The sequence below is a fragment of the Paralichthys olivaceus genome, chromosome 8 (assembly GCF_024713975.1).
Source record: "Paralichthys olivaceus isolate ysfri-2021 chromosome 8, ASM2471397v2, whole genome shotgun sequence".
Taxonomy (NCBI): Eukaryota; Metazoa; Chordata; class Actinopteri; order Pleuronectiformes; family Paralichthyidae; genus Paralichthys; species Paralichthys olivaceus.
Window position 1 is genome coordinate 12,045,840 of NC_091100.1, and position 22,777 is coordinate 12,068,616.

Genomic DNA, 22,777 nt, shown 5'->3' on the forward strand with positions numbered 1-22,777 from the left:
AGTGTCTCAAAAGTACTTTAAATCTTCAGTTTGTAGCACCACAAAGAACCTAAATCTGAAGAACCTAAATCAGCATTCGTCGAGGTTAAACAATAAGATGACTCATCTGTTTACAAATAATTAGTCAGCAATTTCAATATTCACTTTATCTTTTTTTTTTACACTATAATATTAATAATATTATTTGCAGAACTAATTAAAGTGAAATTAGTGAAACTTTTGTCATCCTAATCTAACAAATACTCGCTGGTACATAAACATGTCTCAATGTATGAAGCATCTTCAGCCACCCAGTTTAAAATTTTGAAAATTAGTTTATTTAAAATTTACATGAAGTATAAAGAATCTGAGCTTTAACAAAAATCAGTAACACAAAAACAAACAATTTCTCCTAAATATATATATATTACATTATTGTATTGTGTATCAAAAGTCCTTTTAGTCTTTGAAACAGTTTCACAGTTCTCAGTTCACATAATAGAAAATGAAAAGCTTCATAAATAACATTAAAAATATATATTCCACTGATCTTTTTGAGCGGACGTTCGTCTTCATTGATCCAGTTGATCAGTCTGCAGGTATTGGGAACAATCAGCGATTTTCTTCACCTGTTTGACGCTCAGAGTCTCTGAGCACATGGGACACACACTCTCCGTCTCCAACAACCTGAGAAACAACAAAACAGTTCAGTGTAGATTTGTCAACATGATGAATACGAGGCTCGACTGCGCTGATATGACATGGACGAAGAATTAACTGATGGCCAGAAAAACACAGGAGCAATTTGTTCACGTTCCAAACATCAAACAAGCACAATTAGTCTTTTTTTTTTTAAAAGATCAACATGAGTTTGTTGTGTTAAACTGCTTCTACACTACAGCTGCTGTCTGTATTTCATGCTGGTGTGTTACTTACAGAGTGAACTGTGAGTAGAGAGCGGGAAATTCGCAGTGAGGACACACAGACCAGTCTTCTTTCAGCATGTGACGACCCTGAGGAAAATGAAAAGGGAACAAAGATCAAATAAAATAAGATACAAGTGCAACGCTAACTTCTTTTCATGACCACGCTCAGTGAGTAATCATCAAATATTAAAGCGTCATGCGGTGTTTGTACCGTGGCGATGCAATAGGGCAGGTTGTTCTTGCAGGAAATACACAGCAGCTCGTTCTGTGGGAGCTGGCAGCCACAGAAGGGACATGGAGTAGTTTCCTCCTCCAGCTCTGATGTATCTGGACGTCTGTGGTGCCGACATGTAAAGTGAAGAAAAGGATGAAGGAGAAATGAGGTGAAGGAGGAGGCAGGTTTAGAGGAGAGGGAGTCTAAAATATTTTAGCTGCAGGATAAACATTAGCATTGCGTCATTATTCACTGACCGAACCATAGCCTCGATCTTCTTCCTGTACTTCTGGTCGATCTCGTTTCGGTACTCTGGTCTCATCAGCATGGCCGCGAAGCTGAAGGCCGAGTTTTTCAACCCGGCGCGGTGACACTCGATGACTGCTGACGTCAGAATGGGAACAACATCTACACACACACAAACCAAATGAGCCTTTCAGGGGACTTTTTTTTTATTCAGTAAAATTGAAACTTAGTTTTGTGTGAACATCCCAACAGATTCATGTTTTTTCTGCTTTGACTCACGGGCAGGAAACTTGCTGATGTTGTTGCTGACACGAATGAGCATGCGGGCCCCTTTAAGATGGTCTCCTCTCTTCACATGCATCTACATAAAAACACAAAGAACAATACTGATATTTAATGTTAGGATTGAAAAGCTTAATATTTGACATTTAATCAGATTTTCCCACAATACTTTATAAACCCTATCACAACTTAAATTCTCATTATGTCATAAATGTGTTCTCCCTCCAAGTCGTCAGCAGCAGTTTGATCACTTCATGGTTTCTTTAGTGATAAAAAGAATTCACATGTAACGTGTGTGTCCTGGATTTCAGCAGTTCTGACCTTCACAAGTAGGTAGGAGTGAAGGATCATCAGATTGGTCGTCATCTCCGCAGGGATCTTAATCTTCTGGGCCTGAAGCTCCGTGTACATGCTGAACAGCACGTCATGGGCGTTACGGTAGTTCCCTGCACCAGTAACACACACACAAAGTACAGTTGTATCCCGTGTTTCTCTTGGTTAGTGTATGTGTGAACATGTTTGTACCTGCACACTGCTCTTCTCTGGCGATGATGATGGCCGTACGAGCAGCCTCCCTGTACTGCTGCAGCGCCATGTAGAGACGGAAGAGATACTTGGCATCCTGTGAGGATGAGAGAAAGGAAACAAACCGTCAACATTTTAGATGATTTACACACATGAAAGACTGCAGCAGCTTTCATTCTGTGTAACCGGCTCTCTTTAACGCAACAGGCCTGAAAAGGACCCATTTGATTTTGGTGTGGAAAAGGAGGAGCCTCCAGTGGTCCAGTGTGTTGATTACCTTGGGCATGCCGTCACTCTCCCCCATCAGGTAATCTATCAGCTGATTGGTCAAAGAGTTGTCTTTGGCCTGACCCACCTAGAGTACACACACACACGTCAAAAACATTGAACTGAATTCTTGCATCATTTCGTACAGGCATGTTCAGATTGACCGAACGCAGCTCTCACCGTCTCTATGGCCATTTCAACTGCCAGGTTGTCGTCTGTGTTGGAACACTTCAGGAAGTGTCTCAGGGCCTGAGGGACGGTGGACACAAAGACAAAATCAGTCAGTCTCAGTTGTTGAGACATATAAATGATTGAAGTGATTAAAAACTACTATTGAGTAAATACTGTAAAAGAACTAAAAGTTCTAAAGAGCTCTTACTCTGCTGTACTGTCCACACTTCTGGAAGAACTTTCCAGCCTGCAGATGTTTCTTCTCTGCTTCAAAGTAGAGAGCGATGCTCTGGTAATCCTCCTGTGTCGCCTCAGAGCCTGATGAACACACACATGCAGTTATGTTCAAAATATTACACTTACAGAGCATTTATTTGGAATTACACCAGGCCACAAGCAACAAGTGCAATCAAGAAATTATTTTTGATGCACTTGAAAAATCTTTCAAACTTCTCAATATACACAAACACTCGGTCACACAGACTGACCGATGATGTCTGCGTAGACCTCCATCTTTCCGTGCTGCTGTGCCAGCTGGAACGCTTCATCGTTGCACTGAGACAGAACCAGGAAGTGGATAGCTGAGCCATAGTCGTTCAGCCGTAGGAAGAACCTGAGACAAAACAACATATGTTTAAGGTCTATCACATGAAAAAGTCATTCAGAGAAATAACTCGAGCTGAAAAGACAAGTTGATTCATCTTTTAGTCAATCAACAGAAAATTAGTCAGTCGTTGATTTGTTCCACTTTTGTTGTAACAAAAAAAAGATGGCGACAAGGAGAAAACTAAGAAGATGAGAAGTGTGAGAGTTTTAGATTTTGTTTATTAGTTAACATCATAATTATAGGAGTGGGTGTGTGCTCTTCTTTGTCTTACCTGGCAACCATTTTTGCTCCGTCAATGCTCTGCGTCTCCCTGACGATGCGGACAGCGTCCTCAGGGTTGTTCAGGTGGTCCAACAGCACTCGGATCACGTTGTCCCAGTCCTTCGCGCTCTCATAGGCCTGTGCTGCGTCCTTATACCTGAAACACACATTACATGAGCGTCTCTCTCTGTGATCTATCCGTCTTTACTGTTAATACACTCAGAGTGAGCACCTACTTGCCATCCGCCTCTTTGGCCTTGGCATACTGCAAGTGGATCTTGGGAGAAGAAACATGTGGTAGCAGCTCTCCCACCTTCGCCCTGAGTATGGAAAACAAAGCAAAAGAGGTAGAATAACATGGAGGAGAGAAACTTGCACTTTTCTTTGTGCGTTGGTGTGTGTTGGTGTTTGCCTCACCAGTTCTTGCAACGTATGTAGACAGACGCGGCCTTATCATAATATTGGCCTTTCTCATAGAGCTGAGCAGCTTCAGAGAATTGCTGTGAGATAGAAAGAAAAAAAGGAAACACAAACAACAAACACATCAGGTTCCTGTTTCACCGTTTACAGCTCAAGTAAAATGAGAAATTTCCACAACATAGTTTGTTAGAAAGACAAAAGGGTGCGTCTCGACCTTCATGCTCTCCAGTATGGCTCCACATTCCTTCTTGAGGACTCTGCTCGGGTGCTGAATAGCCTGAGCAGCTCCTCTCCTGATGTCACCCATTCTTATGGACATCCTGGCTACGCCTGCTTGACACGCCTCGTCGTGCTCCTGGAACTGCACGGTGAGGGAAAGTCGGTTGAAGGTGAGGGTCACAGAGGGAAGAAACATAAATAATAACAATACATTTTAATTTCATAGCGCCTTGCTAAATAAAGAAAGCTCCCAGTGAGATCCAGAACATAATTCAAAAACCTCCTGACATGGAAAAAAAATCCTTAGTGATAAACCTCCATCATCCCCCCCACCAGCTTAAAGAGCCATGGCCACCTCTAATATTTTACTATTATTCCTAAAACAAGAGTTCAAATACATTATAATGAACTTACTTTATTATTGTGGGTCATGCCTTTTTCATAGTGTGCCAGTGCATTCACATAGTCTCCACTACAAATAGAGAAAAAGAGGTTTAGGTACAGTGTCCATTAAAGGGTTAAGAGTGTGTGTAGTGTGTGTGTGACACTCACATAAACTCCAAGTGGACAGCATATTCTTTGGATATAAAAGGGATCTGATCTTCAGCTAGCCTCTTTGCTAACATAAGAGCGCTGTCCCAGTGCAACAGGTCTCTCCTCATCTAAGACACACACACACACACACACACACACACACACAGAGTTTTGTTAGAGAAAAGCACAAACAAGCTTTGGTTTCCAACACATACAGTAGACACGAATACAACACACCTCCAGGGCAGCGACTGGGCAGTTTGAGGACAGGTAGAGGTTCTGAGCTTGGTTGTAGTCTCCTAGAAACATGGCCAAATGTCCCGCCAGTAGATTCATGTTCACTGTACCCTAAATAGATCGAGACACAGAAAACAGATGAGAAGAGGAATGTTGTGTCAAAAAAGACAGAAGCTTCCTCTTTTATTTTGAGAGTGTAGCATGAAAACCACTGTGCGTTCTACCTGGATACCCTGCAGTGACAGGACCATGCCCACGTTCCCACTATTGCGGTAGACCTGGATGGCCAGATCGACCTCCATGTGGACTAGGCAGGCTTTTCCTAACTCTACCCAGTCTGCATCACTCCCTGCAGACTTGCACAGATCCCAGGCTTCGTGGAACCTGGATGGGAATATGAAACGCACACGTCATAACAAAAATGTAATACAGTGAACCATCTGCTTCTTTTTTATATACATTTCATTTTTGGTATGGTTTCTAAAATCTATCATTTTTCCCAAACTGTTATTTATTCCTATTGTGTATTTTGTTTGCCAGCATATATGGTCATATCCTCAACACAGTACAGTCATATTTTGTCTTGAATCATTCAGTAAATGTCAATATTCCTGTCATTCCGAGAACATTTTTTTTTTTTAAACAAAGCAACTGCCTAATGCAAAATATAAAAATCAAGCACTATACTGAACTTAGCTCGTTAAATTAACTGTCAGCAATGTACTACAATGTACTGTTTCATAGAGTAATACATAAAGAAACTTTCTTTTTCCTTTACAAATGAGTCACATTATTTAACATCCGATAAAACTGATCCCAGACTGAACTGACCTCTTCAGCATGAGAGCCTGTGTGAGCTGCTTGCTGAACTCAGGCGGAAGATCTGTCGATGTGTCGGTTGAGAGCTTGAGGAATGAGTGTGTGCTCAGAGCCACTTCGCTGGTCTTCCCACTTGCTGTCTGACAAGTCAGATCCCCATTGTACAAGAGCAAAGGCCTCTGGGAAAACAGGAGCGTGGTGCTTCCCACCAAAACCACTCTGGGGCCTGGGAAAACAGAGTCAGAGAAAAGTAAATACAGCTTCTTTGTCAATATTTACATTCATAAATGTATGATGTCGCCTTCATTGCAAACGCCTCTGAATGGGACATTGGTGTGATGGAAATCTGAGAGACCAGATCTCTTGGTTTAGAATCTCAGAGGTAACGAGCTGTAAAAGTCAGTGTGTAAGTGTATGATGCTGTGATATCTACCTACCGTATATGGTGGTTTTATGCAGGGCGTAGGTGTAGACCTTGTCGTTGTCATAAGCTACAAACATCCCTCTGTCAGCATGCCAGTTGTCCCACAGCACGCCTGTGATGGTGGGAGAGAAGTTGGGCAGCTCGATGCAGGGGTCTTTTTTCTGGATTAAACAAGAAAAAGGTTTATTGAATGCAATTGCTTTAGTTTCCAGTAGCTCCTCTAACATGGAAAATCAATCACTACTATTTTACTTCATGGTTTCAACTAGTTTAAACATGTTAAATTGTGTAAATTGTTATGACTGAATGCTGAATGAATTGGTTATATTGACGTGCAAACCTCACTGTATGCGCACTGTATTTTCACCTGTATATATTCATATGTGTACCAAGTAACCTTGTGAACTAACATTTGCAGGGGAGAGCAGGAAGCCGTTGTTTTTGTCATCGATGAAGACCAGCCGAGTGCCATTTAGGTCAGGGAACACTTTCCTCACACCGACCGAATGGGTGTAGCTGCTTACATTCTCCCAGTCCTCCACCAGGACGCACACCACATTACCAGACTGAGGAGAAGAGAGAGATGGATAATGGATAAGAACATCCAACAGAAAGAGGGGCAGTGTCAAAAGCATAGTCACTCAAGTAGTAGACCGTAAAACCATAAACAACTGAAGAAAACAAGATTAAGAAGACAAAATTAAGAAGTTAGAAAATCCACAAAAATGAAACATGTAATAAAAAGCCCACAACTTTCAGAGATTGTTTTCAACAACTGTTTTCAGTTTGGTGATAAAGGGAGAAACTCTTTTAGATTAGATGACTGAAAACTTAAAATCAGCTCTACCTGAACTTTGATTTGTAAATAACAAATATGGAACATTCCATCAGTGTCAACAGTAAGTCTCCTAATAATGCTGCAGTCGCAGAGCAGCATCCCTGTGTACAAGTGTTGGCAGAGTGAGCTGACTGAAGTGATGATGTGCTGAGTCTTACATCAGTGCCATAGTACAGGAAGTCAGCAGTGAGGGCGTGGCAAAGGATCCGACCATTTCTGTCATCATCAGGAAACAACTTCATCTGTTTCTTCTCTTCATGGTCTTTGCCTTCGATCTAAAACACACAATAATAATTAATGATGAGGCCTGATTGATCATTTATTAGGTTTGTTGGGGGGGGGGGGGGGGGTTACTGACACCAGATGACTCACCATATGCAGCTGCACCTTTCCCTCAAAGAGCGCTGCTGCGTAGTCGGAGTTCAGGCACATGCTGGCTATCGTCCCCAAATACTCAAAGTCCTTCAGCTTCTTAAAACCTTAGTGATGCACAGAACAGTTCAGTCAAACTTAGGCACAAACATTTACATGACTTAGTAACAACATATAACATTTCATACACATACCAGGTTCATGGTCTACAAGTGCATAGAACCAGGCTCTGTTGTTCATCCCCACTGCCACATGGTACGGTCCGACTGCAATGAAAGTGGGCTCGACGTCCACTTCTATGGCCACAGGGGTCTCCTGAATAACAAAGGGCATCAAACTAAGTCTAATCGTCTACTAGTCCTGTATTAATCAATTCCATCTCACAACACAAACATTTATTTGAGATTTATTATATCTTTTTTATATATATATATATACATACATGTCTGTGTGTGTGTGTAGCCTCACCCCTTCCACTTGGTTGGAGACAGTGACCTCTAGCAGGGAGGTGAGGTAAGCCAGCCGCGTACCAAAGCTGTCACCTAGAATGGGCAGCTTGGTGAGGAAAACATGGAGTGTCCCTTTCTGTGTGGAAATAGCCAACAGCTGGCCATCATCTGTCCAGCTCAACTGGTCCAGACCTGAAATAGGAGAGAGAGGCAGACGAAGGAGAAGTTGTGGTGTATTCAACATAGGGATTTGACAGTTTGGCTGGAAAAGATGACTGTCTCTCACCTTTAGTCTCATCATCCAATCGAACAACATTGCTGATATCTTTGAGCTCAGACAGCTCGTGGATCTTAATGCTGCGACAAGAAAAAGGCAACTTAAGTTTTTCCAGGTAACAAAATACATTGACTGCTGTCTATCTTAACAGCCTGTATTTACCTGTTGTCCCCACAGGAGGCAGCCTTGTTTAATGCTGGTGAGATAGCCACACTGTTTAGACTATCTTTATGATTGTGAGCCTGGTAGAGCTCCTCCCCAATCTCCCTGATGTGAGTGGAAATAACCACGAAGTATCCATGGGAGAATCCAATGAGTATATACCCATCACCGTACCTGGAAGTGACAGACAGGGAGCGAGAACCCATTTGAATATAAACATCTCAAGGCCATAACTCAATATATTTGTTTGGTATATGTGTGTGTCCACATGTGTAAGTACCAGCGATACGACACAATGTTTCCATAGCGGCGCTGGAAGGTCAGTTCTATCCGATTCTCAGGATCATTTATATTGTAAAGCATCAATATCTTCTTTTCCACAGACACACTCACCTGAAGGGACAATAGTTGCAGGAAGGTAAACATTTGCACATAAAAATTAGTTTTATCTGAACTGGGGATCTTCGTTGCATAATGTTTTGCACACCACCGATCAAACAATTATTTTCTTTGTGCAGGATTTAAATGTGTGTCAAGATTTTCACAAACAAAGTACAGAATATTTTGACCTGGTTTGACAACTGTAAACAGATGACATATCGACATAAGACACTAGATTGTGAATATGTAATAAATGTGTGAAGAGTTATATACTGTTCACACTTACAGTGCTCTCTCCTGGAGAAGACCTTTCATCTGTCTTCATCACAGAGAAGTAAATTTCAGCAGGCTCACCACGAAGTGTTGTCTACCAAGAGCAAAAGTAGATAAACTGGATCAATGTCCCATGTTTTTATTCTGTGTTTTCTGATACCAACACTGATATGGCCAAGACCATATCAGTTAAAGTACTTATTTGTGCTGCCTGTGTTTATATGCATGCTACCTGTCTGATGGTGTCTCCCTCATGATTGCTGATGCTCAGCGTGCTGTCTTCACTTCCAAGAGCCAGGAGATTCTGAGCACTCCAGCACCCACAGGTGATCTTTTTAGTGTGTTTGCCTAACATGTACGTAGTGAGAGGGACAGACAATCAAAACAACAGGAGCGACAACACAATAACAAAACCAAAAACTATTCTCTGTACAGTTGTGTTGCAGTTGTGTATTACCCAGAACAGGGATCTTGCGTGAAGTTTGCTGATTGTAGATTAGCAGGTTTCCTTTAACTGTCCCGACAGCCAACAATGGGCTCGTCTTTGACCACAAGATGAAAGACATCTGATCTCTGTTGCAACGAATGAAAATGAATACTTGTATTAGAATCTGAGAATTTTTCGAAAACCAAGTTCTACCTCTTTGTAAAAGTGATGCATGCATGTCATACCTCATGCCGCCATCTATCTGGGATGTCTTATTGACACTAGCATCCCAGAGGAAGATGGAACTGGATTTTGCAGCTATCACAGCCAAAATGTCTCCATCCTTATCCCAGTCCATACCCACACATCGCCTAGCAGAAGAAGGAGAAAGAAGAATTAATTTTAATAAATGTTTGAATAGTAAGATGTAATGATCCAAATTTGTTTTTTAATTAAATGAAGTCAGAGCCAAAAAGATCTTCTCACACTGACCCTGGCAGGTTGAGTTCAGTCCACTTGTGTCCATGTCGATCAAATATTTTCACTGAGTTGTCTTGTCTGCATAAGAAATGTATATTTTAGCTTGTGTGCTGAGGTTCATTTGAATACAAGGAAATAAATGATTAAAAATGTTAACTCACCCTGCTACAGCAATGTAATTACCAAGTGATTTCTGCCACTTATACAGCAGGCTAGAGCCTGCCCAGGCTTTGTCAGCAAGAATAAAAACATTCTGTGAACAAAGATAACTTTTTAAGTTAATTTGCAAAAAAAGATACACAAGCATGTGAAATTAAAGAGACAGTCATGGTTTTCTGTGGAGAAAAACAAATAACATAACTTACTTGATGTTAGCATTGACTGACTGGCTGCTCTTGATCAAGCCATTCAAAACATTTGAACACCCTGTTTTTTACTTTGACAAACTATTATTATGGGCGTTGTGCACCACTAGACTTCGCCCCTGCAAAGGTTGGTGACAGAGAGACTGTTTCAGTTTGAGACAGAGAGAAACTGTACCAGTTCAAGAGGAAGGAGAGAGACCCTGAGAGAGAGAGTGAGACAGTCAGAGAGAAAGACGTTTAGAAAAGCTGCATTTTGATAACATGATCCAGGTTGGTGAGAGAGAGACAGACTTTGCCAATTTCAGAGAGAGAGAAACCATGTTGTAAGGTCTTATTTTGAAAATCTAGGCTCTTTACAGGTTTCCTGATAACATCCTGTTACTATGGGTGGGACGCCAGATTTTCTAAATAAAATCCCCAGACAGTTAAAGGATGTTCCCAGGGAGCCTGAAAAAGACTGGATTTTCAAAATAAAAACCCCAAATAGTAACAGAATGTTCCCAGGAAGCCCGAAAGACACTCTCTCCTTCCTCTTAAACGAGATGTCTCTCTGTCCGTGAGCAAGCTGAACAGTGGGCTGACATGTTGTCTTTATGAAACGCAAGTTAGCGTCTCCTGACACGTGTTAAAACAATGTTTAATAATGAATCTATAATCATTTCTAGGCTCTATAGTAATGATTCATAATGACCCAAAATTCGTTTGCTCAACATTTCTGATTTCAACAAACTAAACTGAGCAAATAGCAGTTGGCTTGGTTTCCAGGGGTTGCCATGGCAAACATAGCTACCGATAGCAAGTAGCTAGCTAGTTAGCTCGTTCCTGTTAGAAACGTCTCGTGAAGTCAAACCTAATGGTGTTATTCACGAGTCTTTCCTGTGTGGCTACCTTCATGTCGCCGACTCTTGTTCTTCTGCTCTTCTACGGGTGTTGGTGAACAATCTGCGACACTTGATTCACTGTCATTCTTCTTCAACGTTCGGTTTATTGACGAGTGGCAACCGACGTCTTCTTCTTCCTTTTCTTCCTTACGCTAAAGGCGCATTACCGCCACCTATATGCTGGAGTGTGAACCAGCGTGTTGGGTCTGCAGAAATACATTAATAAACATTTAAAAACAACCATAACTGAAACTTAAATCCTCTTCATTAAACCAGATTCTTTTAACAAATTCTTCAGGTTTCATTTTTCCACCCCACATTTCCTCAGCTCCCTCTTTAGTTTTCCTCTCTGTGTTATATATCTGGCAGTGACATGGTCCACAAGATTTAGAAATAATGATGCTGATACATTAGGAAATAAGGCTACACTCACCAAATACCTTTACTTCTTTTAGTAAGCAAGCACTTACTCACTTTTGCTCAAGTAGAAAAGTTAATTTGGTTCTTTTACTTTAATAAAATGCTTGAGTACTTCCTCCACCAGTGATAATTACTGAGGTTAAAGACAGAAAACCGGCTCATGTTGTGATGGCCTTTCCAAAATTTAAATTTGAACTTATTACTTTGATGCGCCACCATCTGTCTGTTTAGTCCAACAAGTTTTTTGAGGGAACTTATTGAACATAATGTCCAGGGTCATGTTTGTAGCTCAGTTCAGCTCACATTTTCCATCGTATATGTCCTGTCATCGTATCTCACATGTATTAGTGTTAGAATAAAACTTAGATCCAATGCTGTGACCTTGACCTTTAAAGAATTTGAAAGAAAATCAACAGCTCAGGTCTTGATCCTGCCCTCAACCAATTGAACAGGTTCCCTACTTGTTGGATTAAAATTCTGTCATCCATATTGTTGCGCTTCCACCTCAGATCCAGTAGGAGGAAGCCTTGTACAGTTTTTATGACTCAGGTCACAGTTTTTAAATACAGACAACCAGAAATGCTTTTCTAAAAAATACAAACATTTTGCGAGTTAATAGCGAACATGATGTTCTTCTGCAGTAAATCTAGCTCAGCTGATTCCTTCTCTTGAATTTTCATTATTGACAAAAGGTGGCACAACACCTTCTGTCCTTTTTTCACACATTGATGAAATGACGGCAACTTATTTTTCCTGGTAGCTGGGATGAAATAGTAGCTGCATGACACCAATATTCCTCTGTGTGCTCTGGCATGCTGAAGCAGAATACACCCTGCTGACTCAGTCCTCATTAAGATGCACTGAAGGGAGCAGCTGTTGGATTTCCGAGCAAAATAGTAAAATTAGAGCAGAGAGATGAAAAAAGAAAGGATGAAAAATGAATCTTGTGAAATGTTTCTGCCAGCGTGACAATAAACCCCAAGTGAGTAAAGCGGCAGAATATATATGCAATCCAAGGAACATTTTTAAATGAAGTACCACACCAGAGATGAAATACAATTATCTTGTTATCCTGCAATAAATCATTTATGATTTACTGTAAATACACACATTTCCCTGTGCCCATCAAACTGTGCTGACGTTAAACTTTGTGTGCCAGAAGAAATTTTCTCCTAAAAGGATTTTAGTTCATTTGTCTGCTTCATGAATTATATAGCCTTACAGAAAAAGTCCAATAAGAATTTAATTCTGTCCTGTAGGGATTATGATGGGACAGTGCTCATGGACATTTAGAACAGTCCATCACATTCGCAGGAAATCTTTATATTGTGCAGGATCTGATTCTGTTTGGTCAGTCCCAAATCTTCTACTACTTACAGCGTGCCCTCCTTAGATTGTCATTTGGGTTGGTTTATTCCTGTTCGACTGTTGTCTCTGCAGGACAGTCAAATTGTTTGATGAATCAGATCTTTTATGAAGCCATGTGTGCGTCATCCTCTGAAGAACTTTGGTGCACCTACTATTAATCCCTATATTGCTTGTAATTACTAGAAGACTTCTCTGAGAGCGCATAACACCACCAAGGCTAACACCCTGTCTCACCATGTTAAAGAAAATGTAATAAACTCTTGATTCTGCCTGCTAATCCAGATCCTAAAAAAACCCTGCATCTACCTTCCTCATATATATACCCATAACATATCCTTCCACCAAGTTCCCTGGTAACTCATCCAGTAGTTTTTGTGTAACCCTGCTTAAAGACAAGAGACAGACCACCTCCTTGGCGATAACAATGTTAAAACAGTCCAACCTTTGCACTAAATCACTCCCAGCTGATGTATCGTAGATTGTAAAATTTCGACACCCTCTGCTCAGGAAGATCCTGGGATGTGATTGAAAGCTCCATAACAGCAACTAAATGGAAAATTATTCAGTAACTATTAGCCTACAGTATTTTACATCAATTAATTGATATTCTGAGCCAATTGTATTTATAGAACAAAATGTAAACTTATATTTTCTTTCTCAAACATGATTTCATTGACCGTTTATAAGAAGAGTACAATAAAGATGTCTGAATGCACAAAACACAACTCTATCCTTGTTTATTTCCCCTGAAGCTTTAAGCACTGTTATTGAAGCTATATGATGTTTATCCTCTGGGACATATTGAAACCTCAGACTTTAATGTAGCACTCACTCAAATGGAAATATTCTGGAAGTTTTGTTTTGTGCATAACTTACACAGCTCCAAGTATTCAGACAGTTTTCTTTGGAAACTCTGAATCTTCTTTTGACTACTAAGTTTAGTGTGCTTGGCTGCCCAGCATGTTTGGATGACTCCACTGGGCTAATTAACCTACATGGAAAATGTAAATGTGTACACCTGGGTGTAGCACTGACAGACACTGTGGGGACATGTCCAGCTGTTTTCAGGTCACCTCTAGTTAGTTTTTGAACATGTGGACAGTCCATCATTCTCCAGTCCATCGTTCTTCTTGTTCCTGTCAGACATTATGGACTCAAGACAAGGTCACTGGCGTCATCTCTCATCGCGAACAGGAGCCGTTCTGTTAGAGCTGGTTATGATCTAAAGCTTCTATACAATAAATACCAGAGTGAATCAGCTGGCAGTTGGCCGCTGTCTAGAGGTTAAAATATGTGTAAATTGTGAGCATCCCTCTTTCTCACACTCATTTCAGTTGGCGGACAATCTCAACCTGCTGCAGAGTCTCTGGTCTCAGGCTGCTGCTTTTAACTAAGAGCATCCACACTCGAGAGTAATGAGGATTCATGGATTCATATTAGCCTCCAGGCCTGGGAACTGTTCTTCAGAGCGATACGTCCTACAGAAACCTTTGGAAACCGCTAAATCGCTACAGTGCAGCTCTGATGGGAACGTTGTTAGAGATAAGAGCCACATATAACGATAGAAATTTACACCATAATGACATTTATAGTGATTGTGACAAATGTAAACTGCTGGTAAAAACATCTGCACCATAAACATGATTTAGCCGTGACTCTTAAACTGCCTTGCTTGTGTTTTTCACACGGGAGAAAAACCCCAGGAACAAATGTTAAATCACATATTGACTTTAATGTATAAAAGACAGATAACAGCATATTACAGAAGCTTATAATGTACATACATAATGTATATAGTAAAAGAGGAGGTGAAATCTTCTGGTACAAAAAGAGGACGAGCAGCTGCACCATTGATCACCAACCCTCCTTTTATCACATCTTCATCTGAATTCATGGTACAAAAAACACACAGTAACACATGGCACATTTAGTGTGCACCATATAATATACAGCATAGTTCAATAAGACTACATACAGATTGTACATTTATTTATATACATAATATACTTGAATATTTACCATGATTTGGAATGTCTTTATTTTCAACTTGAGACAACATCGACACAGTGGAGGTGACACACTTCTGCTGTGATCTTAAGAGAATTACTCTCTAAATAAACAGCGGGCGGCTCTGAAGGGGAAGAAAATAAAATAATGCAGCAGTGCATTAGGCTTGAATAAACATCAGATCAACTGTGGGGAATTTGCCGGCCTGCCCATCTCTGCTTTTTAGATGTCATGCTGGCAAATTTGTGAGGCTTTTCAATCTTCACTGACTCCTGGGGCACTTGGCTCTCAGTTGCATGTGTGTGTGCGTTTGTAAAGTGCATTCTGGGGGCTACATTAGCTCTAGATCTGTCAGCTCAGACAGGATGCCTGCTTTGCCTCTCAGTGTCAGGAGTTAGCTCTCTGTACACTAGACAGACACACAGACGACACACACACACACACAATCACATGTTCGGAGTGAACCTGCAGCCAGAACCTTCACGTTCGTCACATTTCAGGCTATTTACATACTTACACATGCCCACAAATATGAACACACAAGGTTGTTCCACGAGACTCGCATCCGGCTCGTGTCTCATGCTCTGTCTGTCAAATCTAATAAAGCTTTGATCTCAACATCAAACAAAACATTGGCACTGGCTGAATCAACGTTATTAAATTCATGCTCTCGTTATATCGACTGTTGTTCATTTTGCCTGAGTATCCAGTGTGTATTTGTGTGTGTGTGTGTGTGTGTGTAGTGATGAAGAGAAAGCAGCAGGGAATTGAAGATATTGAGAGGGGAAGGGGGAGATTCTCATTTGAGATAAAAATATACTCCTTTCAATCTCTGAACACCCAAACACGTGTGCGCGCGTACGCACGCGCACACACACACACACACAAAAAGTGGATAAAAAGTAGGCGGCTGGCAGACAGAAAAGATCAACTGACCCTGTATAACACCAAGTCTGTAAATAGCTGACCCTGTCCTCTGCAGGAAATTGAAAACTAAATTTCCCTACAGGGATCAACAAGGGGCCACAGTATTATGACTATTATTATTACTCAAGACTATAAACCTGGTGAAAGAGTTCACTGGACCTCAATTATGACAAATTAGAATTACATAATTTAAAAGACAAAATATAAAGCAAAAAGGGAGAAAATTTGCCAGTGCAGCTTGTAAAAGAGATACGCTAAATTGTATATCAGACTATACTGTATGCTTCTGATGCAACACAGAAGACACGCACAGAATTATTACATAAAGCATGATGATGGGCTTTTGACTTTAAAAAATAGGCCCAGAGTTGCTTACAGTACAGTTGTTCATAAGGTTGTGCTGATTATGTCAAAAGTCTTTCTTTTATCTGTCAGCGGGCGAGAGAGGCAGAGAAGCAGGAGGAGAGCACTTGCCAACTGCAGCATAAAAATAATAGGGAATATATTAAAATAGCATCAATACACACCATCAGATATTGTTAGGAAAACTGAGAGCCAAAAGTGATGAGGCATCTCAGCCGTCTTGACAATCTCCCTCTGCCTCGCTCACCTTTCTGTCAGCTGAAATAGAAGCTGAAAGCAAACATGTAAGGTTTGCGTGTGTGTGAGTGTGTCTGTCCCGTCTTGTCTACAGGAACAAAATAATAGGCAAGAAAAAAAACGCTGTGAGACAGCTGTTCTGTCATGCTCAGATAAACACTGCAGATTCCTCTTCATCGTCGAATCCGTGGCAGTTCACTTCTGTGGCAGAAGTTACCAGGATGTTCAACTTTACAAGAAACCCAACACATGACTTAACCGCGAACCTTACCAGACACATTCTGGACATTCAAATGAATGATTGAGTACAATGCAACTCTGACTACAAGTAAAACCTACCAGTGTGTAAAACCAATAATCAGAGTCTTTATTTCTTCAATGGGCAGACACGTTTCAGTAAGTTTAAGTGACCATGTCAGTGAGGACGGTCTTTGAGCCACATCAGGATCAGTCCCAGAAACGTCCACTGTTTGTGTTTATGTTTTCAGTCTGACGGCGACCACGCACGCTCCCGCCCTGCCCAGACACAGAGGTGCCACCTGAGAGAAAATATGTAAAACACAGAAAAGCTGGTCATCAACATTTAACTCTACGTTTGTCTAAAACTCTGAGTAAAGTTTCCTGTTGTGCTAAAGGATTACACTGGGGTTAGACAGTTTCTGCTGTAATTTGTGGTTATGACATCTTTACCTCGGCCAAGGGGGCTTTGTTTTCACCCCTGTTTGTTTGTCAGCAGGATTACAGCAAAAAATGACTGAACAGATTTCAACAAAACTTGGTGGGAGGATGGGGCATTGGCCAAAAAAGGAACCCATTAGAGTTTGGCACAGAGTCAGACTAATAGTCACTTCACTTCCATTTTCACAGATTTTTTTTGATGAAAAAAATCAGGCATATTTCAGGGACTGATGTCTATGAATGTGTTTACTTTGTTGCAGCTTAATGGGATTAAAGGTGACTGTTGGGCCTTGGCAGAGGTATGTGCTCTATTGAGTCCTATTCTAGTTTTCTCAGGAAACCAAGTCATTTCATTTCCAGTAGTTGGATTAATGTGCTTTTCTCAGGTCTCCCCCATAAACACCCACTTCAGTGACACCTGCACTCATTCAGAAACCTGTCGCTGGAGTAAAAGACCAAGAAAAGTGAACACTTCACACCAGCGTCTCTTCAGTGTCCTCCAATGCATCCGAAAATAGATTGTAAAGTACTACTGCTTGTCTGTAAATCCTTTATTGGCTAAGGACTGACATGTATATTTGATACTGTTCCCAGAGTACAAACTAAACATGGAGCAGCAGCATTTTGCTCCTTTGCACCACACAACTCAAACAAACTTCACTGAAACTTATGTCCATCTGGCATAGCAAGGTTTGTCTTCTTTGTTTTTAATTACATTAAGAAATGTGCTCAATAATTAAAAATGGTTTGTCTTGCCTCAGTTTGGAAATTCAGTGCTGTTACCCCTGGTTTGCTATTCTGTTGATCACCTCAGATTTATTTGGGGGATTGGGAGGCATTGGTCCGTAAAGTTTAATTATGTATAATCTTATTAAATCAATAACACTGTGTATTCCCTCCACAAACTTTAATTTTGAGGAAAATGTGATTCAGGGAGAAAGAAAATTTGTTTTAGCTCTAAGTGAAGCTCTTGTGTCTTTTGTGGCAGCTTCTAATTAGACAGTTCAAACTGTCAGTCACAGAATTTTAAATCTACACTTAAACTTTATGTGTCTTAAGTAAAAAGATTGACAGATTTGTGCTAAAGGAAGCAGGGGAAGTGATGCTATGACAGGACAACACGTGTTGGTTTTAGTGTCTGACAATGATCATTTACATTTAATGGTCTCCACGTGTCCCCTCACATCTCGATTTGTCCTCATACCCTCTTTGCATGTTTGAACAATCTCAGTATCTTGTATCTGCCTACATGTGCTCCCCCATTGTTCTCAGCATGGTGTGTTTTTCTAAAATGGCAGATTTCTAGCGACTGGTTGGAAATCCTCTGAGGCTATACAGGAGATAAACTGAAGTGTGATAGACTGTAGCTGAATGAGATCGTTCAACTTTGAAACAGTCGCTTCTATCTCCTGCTGCTGCAGGAACAAGGACAATATTAGCATGAGGAAAGCAGACATTTACACTATGACAAGTTACGTGGGAGGGAAGCTGTAACTGTGTTTATATAACATTTTTATTGGTGTACATTATGATTCATTACTTGTTTTTACCAACTATAGTCCATGTGTCAGTGTATATATGAGTTCATACATGTAAATCTGCTGTGTATGCGTGTACTACTCTAGATATATATACATAGTGTGTGTGCATGTGTGTGTTTTACCATTGCGTTCATGTGTGCATACCTGTGTCCACTCATTTGTCTGAGGGTCGTAGGCTTCTACAGTATTGAGGTACACCTGACCGTCGTAACCGCCCACAGCATAGAGACGGTCGCCAAGGAGACAAACACCAACTGCATCTCTGCTGATGCTCATGGGGGCGACTGCTGTCCACACGTCTGTCTGAGGGTCGTACCTGCACACACACACATCATACACACAAATGTTTACATGGGTTCACAAAACACACTTAACTGTTACATCAAATACATTAAATTTGTTTTATTCTTCTTGGCAGACAACAGCAGGAAACAGTAACCAGTCAACTCACCTCTCTACACAGTCGCTTAATCGAGACGCCAGGGAAGAGGCAGGAGCATCGTGACCTCCAATGGCATACAAGAAGCCGTGCCATGTGGCCACACCCACGCCTCCACGTCTTTTAGCCATAGGAGCACAACTGTTCCATCTGTGGTTGGAAGTTTTAAACATCAAGGAAAAAAGAGAATTTCACATTAACTGAAGAAAAAAGACTCATTTGCCAACTCAAATTTACTTTGTTTTCTTTTGAAAGGAGATTATTGGCCAGGGACTAATAAGAACAATGTCTCAGCCATTCCAGTAGAAACTATAATGAATGTAGTCGCTGAACTGAGTTTGTTTGAATGAGGACTGTTCTAGCGTCCTGAGAGGGTTAGCTGTCTCCCCCGATCTGTCGGTAACTAAAGCGAGAAATAAAGCAGGAGACAGCAATTAATTCTGGTCAGATGAAGTCCCTCGTCTCTGACCTGTTGGTGTGGGGGTCGAAACACTCCACTGAGCGCAGGCACGATGAGCCATCACGACCTCCTACCGCATACAACCTGAGGAAGACAGGAAGATGGTGCTATCTCAGTGGACACACACTCAAAAAAAGGCAGCAACACGAAACAAGACATTTCTGGACTCTTGAAGTCCCTTTTCAATCTAATGACACTCAAACAGATGGTACATGGGTGTGTTTGTGTATTCATGCCAACACTCTTGGGGCATCACAACCCCAAGCAGTCACTCACATTTTGTGTGTTTGTGTGTGTGTACATGCATCCATGGATATGGAGTTGAGGGGGGTGAAGAAAGCAATGCATCAGAGCCAGTCAAGCAAGTAATGAGCTCCATCAGGCAAGCCCAGAGAATACGCAACACATAAATGCACACCCGCAAACACCAGCAGCCACGCAAATACACGACTGCTGGGCACAGATAACACAAACCAGTTGTTTCCATATTAATTAGCATCTATAAAGCCTTTCTCTCTAGTGTCTCTCTGAGGCACGAAAATAAGAAGAACAACGGTGCAATGCTGCAATTTTAATAAGCTACTGTCTGCTGCTGGAGAATTCTGGGGCAAATGAGGAGATTCAAGCCCTGAACTTATCAAACCAGACTATTAAAACTCTCTGTTGGCAGTTTATTAGAAACACCTAGTTAAAACTGATCCAGTACAACAATCCTGCAATAAATCCTGCCTACGTGCAGGTTTTAAAGTTTAGTTTTTTTATCGACGTGTTGATTTGCCTGAATGATAATTTTGGAGGAAGTAGTTTGTACTGCAGTTTGCTGAGAGGTGTTTGTGTTATTTAGTGTGACTTCATTAATAGAAATAAGATGGACAAAATAATGTAAACGACTGCCTGTTTAACGCAACACAATGAAAAAGCATCACAAACTGCAGCCTTCAAAATGGCCACAAAGTTGAATCTACAGCTTTGACCTACCACTACACTACTTTAATAGGTCTGGGCAATAAAACTATATCAATCATTATTGCAATATAATTTGTTGTTTTTAAACTAAAAATTAATGAAATCTTTCATCTTGATATACTTTTTTACCATATAGCCCAGCCCCCGGCATGCTTTACTAGACTGCATACTATAGCTTTAGGTGTACATAATAAACTGTCCACTGAGTGTGTGTGCTGTGTACTTGTGTTTGTGAGGACCATTTTGATTTGTAGACCTAAAGATGGAGTGAGGACATTTTGGGTGGTCCTCACTTTTTCAAAGAGCTGTTTGAGGGTTAAGACGAGCCTGTTGCCTCTAGCATTAGAGTTAGAATTAGGTTTAGATAAGGTTAGATGCACCTGTGTGTGTGTGTGAGTGTGTGTGTGTGTGTGTGTGTGTGTGTGTGTGTGTGTGTGTGTGTGTGTGTGTGAATCAGAGGGAGTGTTTTATTTCCTGTTTGATATGACAGAGCATAATCATCCAAATGAGTGGACAGTAAAAAGCTTTGATCTCAGGTCATTTTTTTTGAGAGTGAAGGAAAATATAAAGCACTGATTCACAAATGAGTGAAAAAGCTCTCCATTGGTCTTGGCTCTACTTGAGCTCTAGATTTTGATTTCTCATTGGCTGTTTTTATGGCATACAGTGACAATTTATTACAATCATACATGTGAGGTGTCAAAGAATCTACAGTATACAGTTATACAATAATATGACTCTTCACTTTGTGTCTAAATCGTATAAATGCAGTGATTTTTATGCAATTTCTGGTAAAATGTAAATACATTTAGCAGATGAATTTGTCCAGAGAAACTCACAACAAATGGATTCAGCATCAACAGGAAGAAGAGCCAGAGGTGATAACAAACTTTAAGGGCATGCTTAGAGCTGCAGGCCATGCACTAATATTTAATCTTTGACTTTGATGCAGTGTGGATTCAAGGGATTTGTGTGCTCACTTACTTGCCATTGAGTACAGCTACTCCCACAGTGCTTCTGGGTGTAGCCATACTTGCAACAAAGCTCCACTGTCGAGCCTGGGGATCCCACCTGGTACAAAGAGAGTCAACAGCTTCTCAGTCTTGAATATTATGGAGTAGAACTTAAACAAATCTGTTTCATCAATTAGTAAATCAACAGATAATTGATTAATTCTTCAGTGCAAATGAATCGATCTGCCAAATCTATCTGGTTCTGGCTTCTCAATCCTGAATGTTTGCTGTTTTCCTCAGTATTCCAATGACTGTAAACTAAACAACTTTTGTCTGTTGGTTGGAAAAAAACATTTTTTGAAGATTTAAAATCAGTGGTGAAACATAGCAATAAGTGCAGTTATGACATCTCCTTCTTAAAACATGTCCCTGTTTCTTCAGCTGTGTGAAACAACCCCTCACCTTTCCACTGTGCTGAGGTAGCTCCAGCCGTCATGTCCTCCTACTGCGTACATGGGGCCTTCCAAGACAGCTACACCTGCAGTGCACAATGAGCATTATTAACTCATGGCAGCTTACAAAAACAATCAGCTCCGACATATTTAGGACAACGAGTGTGAGTTTTTATTGTGCGTGCGGCCACACCCGGGGCAATAAGCGTACAGAGTTAGCAACATGTTGACACCTCCACACTCAAAGGATTTATCAGCCCAAACATCTGTGCTGCCAGATGTGTGATTGAATCCCTGCCTCCCTTCACACACACATGCCCACACTTATATAAAAAGATGGAACACAAGCACGGCACGCCGTAGCGAATATTGTACTTAGAATAGTAGGTTTGTACAATGAGTAAGAGACTGTCCTTCATGTACACAGGTTAAATCCACTCTACTGAAGTGTCCTTGAGCATGACACTGAATCGATCTGCTATTAAGCTGTTGCTGAAACTGACCTCTGACCTCACAGTGAAAAAAATATTTTCCAGGGATCAATTGTACCAACACTGTATGATGCCATGATCAGAATTGTGTTGAAATCAAGCTGCTCACCTAAGCCATGCCTGTGTGTGGACATGGGAGGCATGACGCTCCACGTTTTGCTGTGTGGGTTGTAACACTCTACAGTGTTAAGGGTCTTAAGTCCATCCCGGCCGCCCACAACGTAGAGACGGCCGTCAAGAACAGCTACGCCAAACTGTAGACGCCGCCCACTCATGGTGGCCACCTGCCTCCAGGTGTCCCGACGCAGACAGTACTGCTCAATGCTGGTAGCACCTGGAAAACACGTTAACACAGAAAATGAAGGGGGATTATGCTGCTCTCTAATTTACAGGTGTTGACTTAACTGTATCGTAATTCTGGAGGCTGCAGTGTTGAATT

The 22,777-nt window shown here is 41.1% G+C and overlaps 2 protein-coding genes across 4 annotated transcripts in view; both read right to left on the reverse strand.

The window, feature by feature from the left end:
• Positions 1-294: 294 nt before the first annotated feature.
• Positions 295-11,179, reverse strand: wdr19 (WD repeat domain 19). Of its 2 annotated transcripts, none has more exons than XM_069530396.1 (36): positions 11,044-11,179; positions 9,952-10,043; positions 9,803-9,868; positions 9,556-9,681; positions 9,341-9,456; positions 9,116-9,231; positions 8,897-8,977; positions 8,510-8,622; positions 8,230-8,403; positions 8,077-8,147; positions 7,810-7,982; positions 7,536-7,653; positions 7,342-7,448; positions 7,128-7,244; positions 6,542-6,697; positions 6,145-6,292; positions 5,720-5,933; positions 5,113-5,272; positions 4,889-4,999; positions 4,670-4,779; positions 4,532-4,589; positions 4,113-4,259; positions 3,896-3,978; positions 3,715-3,798; positions 3,489-3,635; positions 3,099-3,223; positions 2,819-2,928; positions 2,620-2,688; positions 2,450-2,527; positions 2,173-2,269; positions 1,969-2,093; positions 1,645-1,726; positions 1,377-1,527; positions 1,117-1,240; positions 916-992; positions 295-666 (listed from the first exon to the last, which is right to left on the reverse strand). In XM_069530396.1, the coding sequence occupies exons 1-36, from the start codon at positions 11,047-11,049 to the stop codon at positions 552-554; spliced, it is 4,047 nt and encodes a 1,348-aa protein (XP_069386497.1). In that variant the 5' UTR covers positions 11,050-11,179; the 3' UTR covers positions 295-551. The 2 variants fall into 2 exon arrangements, with proteins under 2 accessions (XP_069386497.1, XP_019956067.1); XM_020100508.2 differs by having other exon boundaries at positions 7,536-7,656.
• Positions 11,180-14,536: 3,357 nt separating this feature from the next.
• klhl5 (kelch-like family member 5) overlaps positions 14,537-22,777 on the reverse strand; it is a 44,423-nt gene continuing 36,182 nt past the window's right edge. For both annotated transcript variants that reach the window (XM_069529940.1, XM_020100487.2), the window contains 7 exons: positions 22,448-22,672; positions 21,858-21,933; positions 21,427-21,513; positions 19,486-19,560; positions 19,029-19,166; positions 18,722-18,893; positions 14,537-16,897 (listed from right to left, as the gene is read on the reverse strand). In XM_069529940.1, the coding sequence (XP_069386041.1) occupies positions 16,835-16,897; positions 18,722-18,893; positions 19,029-19,166; positions 19,486-19,560; positions 21,427-21,513; positions 21,858-21,933; positions 22,448-22,672 (836 nt within the window). In that variant the 3' untranslated portion in view covers positions 14,537-16,834. The remainder of the gene's footprint in view (positions 16,898-18,721; positions 18,894-19,028; positions 19,167-19,485; positions 19,561-21,426; positions 21,514-21,857; positions 21,934-22,447; positions 22,673-22,777) is intronic.

What these genes read in the sequence shown, in the direction of transcription:
- wdr19 (XM_020100508.2), bottom strand. An exon ending in AGGGAGACACCATCAGACAG is followed by an intron (nt 8,978 to 9,115) that starts GTAGCATGCATA and finishes TGCTCTTGGTAG; the next exon opens with ACAACACTTCGTGGTGAGCC. An exon ending in TACATACGTTGCAAGAACTG is followed by an intron (nt 3,799 to 3,895) that starts GTGAGGCAAACA and finishes TTCCATACTCAG; the next exon opens with GGCGAAGGTGGGAGAGCTGC.